Here is a 4,818-nt window from a genome sequence, read left to right on the forward strand (position 1 = left end):
AGCAGGACTGCCTGGGGTTAGAAGTAAGATTCCAACACCCAGATGCCAAACTGCTTGTAGGGGATGTCCTGTCTTCCCAGAGGAGGTAGCACGATGTCAAGCCCCGTCTGAAGGAGTGTGAAGAAGACACTCACTGATCATTGACAAAATGAGTTTTAGAAGAGATCTCGAATTGGTGATACCTACAGTTCCAGTTCCAGAATTTGGCTTTGCATTTTTAGAGTTCTTAAAGCATTCAGAACATCGTTCTGACTGATTTCACTTGCAGTGGGAGATGCCTTGTGCTTCTGTGCGTCAGTCTGCACTTCTCATGGAGAGGGTGAGACACAGGTAGCGGTCGTTTCTAGGAGAACTGCGAGTAGATATTTGCCCAGTGTCACACAGAGATTTCTGTGACACGGTGAGGACAGAATCCAGTGCACTGAGGTCATTTACGTCTTTGACTTTATGTCTGATCAGTTGTGGTACTTGGAAGCATGCAGAGCAGGAAGCACAGCTCGGATTCCTGCGTGGAGCAGCAGCATCTGCACAGTTCAGGGACACTGGGAGGGAGGAGCAATAATACATGAGCCTGTTCTTGGGTGTGATGACACAAATGAGAAGTTGCCCCATGCGTTTTATTAGTCCCTAGCTGATGAGCACGTGGCTGCATAGCTCTGTGCATACAGACATTCACCTCTAATGTGCTATTTTCTGAAAGCAAAGACTTCAGAAGTGTTTTAGTGGAATTTTACTCTCCTTCCTCTCTCCTCCCCTTTCTTTTCCCCAGGGTTATCAGGCTGGAAGCACTCAGGTTAACAGCACAAATCAAAGTTAATGACACGACTGATGGTGCTGGCAGAAAGCAGATGGGTTTCTAACTATAGAGGGCAGGTGTATGACAGTGAGTGGGACGATCGGCCTGTGTGTCTCAGGGGTTCATGGTGACAGCAGAAGAGCTTCAGGACTTTGGATCTTTGGTTTCTACCCCTGCTTCCTGAAAGTGAAATTGGGTTTTTTCAAAGCTGTAGTTACAGACCTGGTCTAGGCAGGGGGAACTCGTGGCCTTGTTTCTGGCCGTCACATTTCTGCTCTAAAGCATTAAGTTATAGAACATGATCTACCCCTCAGCCTTCTCTCTCCAAGCTGGACACACCAAGTGAACTCAGCCACTCCTCTAAGTCTTGTCCTTGAGGCCTTCTTCAGGTATTGGAAGCTGCTTTAAGGTCTCCCTGGAGCCTTCTCCAGATAGGGATTTATTTTTCACTGTTGGGAAATGTGCTGCTCTCAGTGTTTGAGATGGTGCTGATGAAAGTTGTGAGCACTGCAATAACTAATCTAAATGTGTGTTTTTATTTCGTAGGCTGGTAACCAGCACATATATCAGCCTGTGGGCAAACCAGGTAAGCAATAAATTCATGCACTGTCATCTCGAATCCTTGATCCCAAGTCTTGTAGCAGCAGTGAGCAAACGTTTATGCCAGTATTTTCATACAGGGGGTGGATTCGTTTCCAGGTGACTGCACAGAGATGTTTCGATGCACCAAGTGTTTAGTCCCCAGAGATGTAGTCAGCAAAGCCAAGAAGTGTTTGGATCAACAGGCAGAAAGTGTCTAGAGGAAGCTGAGTCACTGTGTAGGACTTCACCACGTGTGGAGTTCAGACATGTAAGACAAAAGTAGACACCTAAATTTGGGGTTCTCGGTGTCACAATGAGTCACAGCCAGGGTTTCTGCCGTGCAGAGGTCTGATGTCCCCAGACACACACAGCACGTGTGGTACGAAGGGGTGAGTACCTCTCAGCTCTGCAGTAGGTGCGCTGAGATGAGTAGCAGCTGCCCCACAAAGGGAGTTCTGCAGGATCTTTTTGATGCCTGTAAGACACACAGAGACGTTCATCTCTGCTCCTACAGTGAAGCCTTTGTAGGGTTGACAGAGCAGAGTTCTGCAGGTGCATCTGAGATGCTGCTCCTCTAAAATGCCTCTTGTTGCGTTAACCAGATCACGCAGCTCCGCCAAAGAAGCCTCCTCGCCCGGGAGCCCCCGGGCACTTGGGCAGCCTCGCCAGCCTCAACAGCCCCGTGGACAGCTACAACGAAGGGGTGAAGGTACGTTCCTCAGTGCCGCGTGAAGTGCCCTCCAGATCAGACACTGTGAGGTAGTTCAGTGTTCCTGAAGTAGAGACTGGGACTGAAGTGACTAAACCTCCCCAGTCAATGTTGTCATGGGGCAGACATGCGCTGGCAGCTCTCCAGGGAGGTGGGGAGTTACTGGCAGGGTCATATCCTCCTCTACTGTGATTCAGCATGTTCCTCACCTAGAACTTTTCCCAGGTGAGCTTATGAGCATATGAGACTTCCCTCCAGACTCAGCTTCCCTGCTCAGCAGCTTTGTTAAGCAGGAAGGAGCACAGCCACGCTTCCCAGTTACTTGGTTGTACCAAAGCCTTCTCTCCTTGGTCACACAGAAGTGAGACGTGTATGAACTGTGGTGCTTAAAAACCTCTTGCTGCAGCACCAGGGCTCCTAAAACCCTACCAGCTGTGGGAACAGGGGTAGAGGGGAAATGGGTTGTCTGACCTGCGATTGAGGTACATTCTAATGTGTTACTTCATCTCCACTGAATAGGCAAAAAAGCCAGAAATGAAACTTTACAGTTTTCTAGCAGAGAGATGCTGCAGGGTGCTGTGAAACCCAGTGTCCTGCCCTTGTTCATAGATTCAGAGGCTGGTTTGGGTTGGAAGGGAGCTTAAAGCTCATCCAGTTCCAACCCAGGGACACCTTCCACTAGAGCAGGTTGCTCCAAGCCCCTGTGTCCAACCTGGCCTTGAACACTGCCAGGGATGGGGCAGCCACAGCTCCTCTGGGCACCCTGTGCCAGTGTCCCACCACCCTCACTGTTGCAGTTGGTGTCAATGGAACTGCTCCTTAGTATGTCCATCACTTCTGAAATCGTACCTGTAGGTGCTGTTCCATCCTTTGGGACTCTGTTACCTTCCAAATCCAGAGGAAACACAAACACGAGTGACCTCAGGACCTTTCAAGGGGGTCTAGTGGAGCTGTTTCTGATGCTGGCGGTTCCCAGCAGCTGGAATAGTGGTTGGGAATTCTGTCAGGAATAGTCTTAACAGGAGTGCAGCTGATCTGTATAATGCGGCTGGACCAGCGTGCCTCCACAGAGGCTGCTGGTGCGACAGCAGCGTTACTGGCCAGAGCATCAAAGCAGACTCCTGCTGCTGCTCCCGTTCAGCCAGCTGGTGCCATCAGCAGCGCCCAGGGAGGTGATGGGTTTGTGTTCCAGCTCTTGCCCAAGAGGAGAGAGGTGGGATCTGCATCAGAGCACAGGCACCAGGGCGATCCCTGCTGTAACAGTACAGCTCCTCATGGAAGGAGAACCTGTGGCTAATCTAATCCCTGCCAAGCCTGTAGTAAAGAACAGGAATCCATGTGGTGGTGACACAGCTATTGTGATAAGCGACAATTCCAGGTGCTTTAACAAAATGCAGGAAAAATCCAGTTCATCTGACCATGAAGTTCAAAACTTGCCACCAAAGCAGCACGTTCAGCACAAATTGATCTCAGCCACTGCCTGCCTCCCTCTTGCTCTCTGTTCTGAGACAGTGGAATACTTAGGGATGAGCAGTGGTGAATTTGAGCAGGGTTATTTAGCAGCAGCTGGTGCCAGTGCATTTCAAGGAGCCAAGCCTCAGCAAATGTCACCAGTCAGTAACAGGTAATAGTCAGTAGCAGATGTGTCACTGAACTTGGTGTCTCTCAAATTGCCTTTCTAAATGCTGATACTGGAGCATGAAACATGCTTTCTGAAACACATCAGTTTGACAGCAAACAAACCTGAACAGCCAAAGTCATCAGTAATAACAAGTGACGAGAGATCCATGTACTAAAGAGCTGCTTCAGTAGAGAAGAAGGGCTGGTTTGGGTTTTTCTGTTGAGAGAAATGGGATTGCTTTATTGCCCCTTCAAGAGAACAGCCCGTTGTTTTTGGTAGCTATAGCTTTGTTAATGTCTGCAGTCCTGAACGTGCTTCAGGGGTTCACTTCAGCCTCCTTGTTCTGTTACACCCATTCCTGACTCCCTTTTCTGCAGAATATAGAATCATAGAACCACAGAATAGTTAGGGTTGGAAAGGACCTTAAGATCATCTAGTTCCAATCCCCCTGCCATGAGCAGGGACACCTCACACTAGACCATGTCACCCAAGGCTCTGTCCAACCTGGCCTTGAACACCTCCAGGGTTGGAGCATTCACAACTTCCTTGGGCAACCCGTTCCAGTGCCTCAGCACCCTCACTGTGAAGAACTTCTTCCTTAGATCTAACCTAAACTTCCCCTGTTTAAGTCTGAACCCATTACCCCTTGTCCTACCACTACAGTCCCTAATGAAGAGTACTTGAACCTCTTGCCCTCAGGAGCCTTTAGGGCATGCACAGAGAAGGGAATACGTGGGTTTGTGTTACTCGCCAAGGCAAAGTCACTCAGTCCACACAAGGGAAGTCCTGACTTCACAGCCTGCAGAGCAGTGGTGGTGTGTTGGGTCTAAAAAATCAGAAAAATGGGGTGTTAATAAACACAAATTTCCATAGTCTTGAAATGCTGGGGCCTGGCTGTAGGAATGAAGTTGGGTAGAATCCATCTAGGATGGGTTCTTGGTAGTTCTGGGCCATAACTGTGATCAGTCATCGCGAACAAGAGCTGCACACTCAGATGCCCATGTAGGTTCTGTCATGGCTCTTCTGAAGGAAAAAGAAGAGATTTGGAAAGATCCTAGAAGCACAGAATGGTTTGGCTTTGGAGGGGCCTTTAAACTCACTCCACCCCCA

At 49.1% G+C, this 4,818-nt stretch overlaps 1 protein-coding gene across 1 annotated transcript in view; it reads left to right on the forward strand.

Moving 5' to 3' along the window:
* The window catches only part of PTK2 (protein tyrosine kinase 2), an 82,416-nt gene that overhangs the window by 73,311 nt on the left and 4,287 nt on the right, over window positions 1–4,818 (forward strand). The window contains exons 27-28 of the mRNA XM_010017626.1: window positions 1,343–1,382; window positions 1,981–2,087. Coding sequence (XP_010015928.1) covers window positions 1,343–1,382; window positions 1,981–2,087 — 147 coding nt within the window. The remainder of the gene's footprint in view (window positions 1–1,342; window positions 1,383–1,980; window positions 2,088–4,818) is intronic.

This window comes from Nestor notabilis, unplaced genomic scaffold, assembly GCF_000696875.1.
Source record: "Nestor notabilis isolate BGI_N333 unplaced genomic scaffold, ASM69687v1 scaffold2367, whole genome shotgun sequence".
Classification (NCBI taxonomy): Eukaryota; Metazoa; Chordata; class Aves; order Psittaciformes; family Psittacidae; genus Nestor; species Nestor notabilis.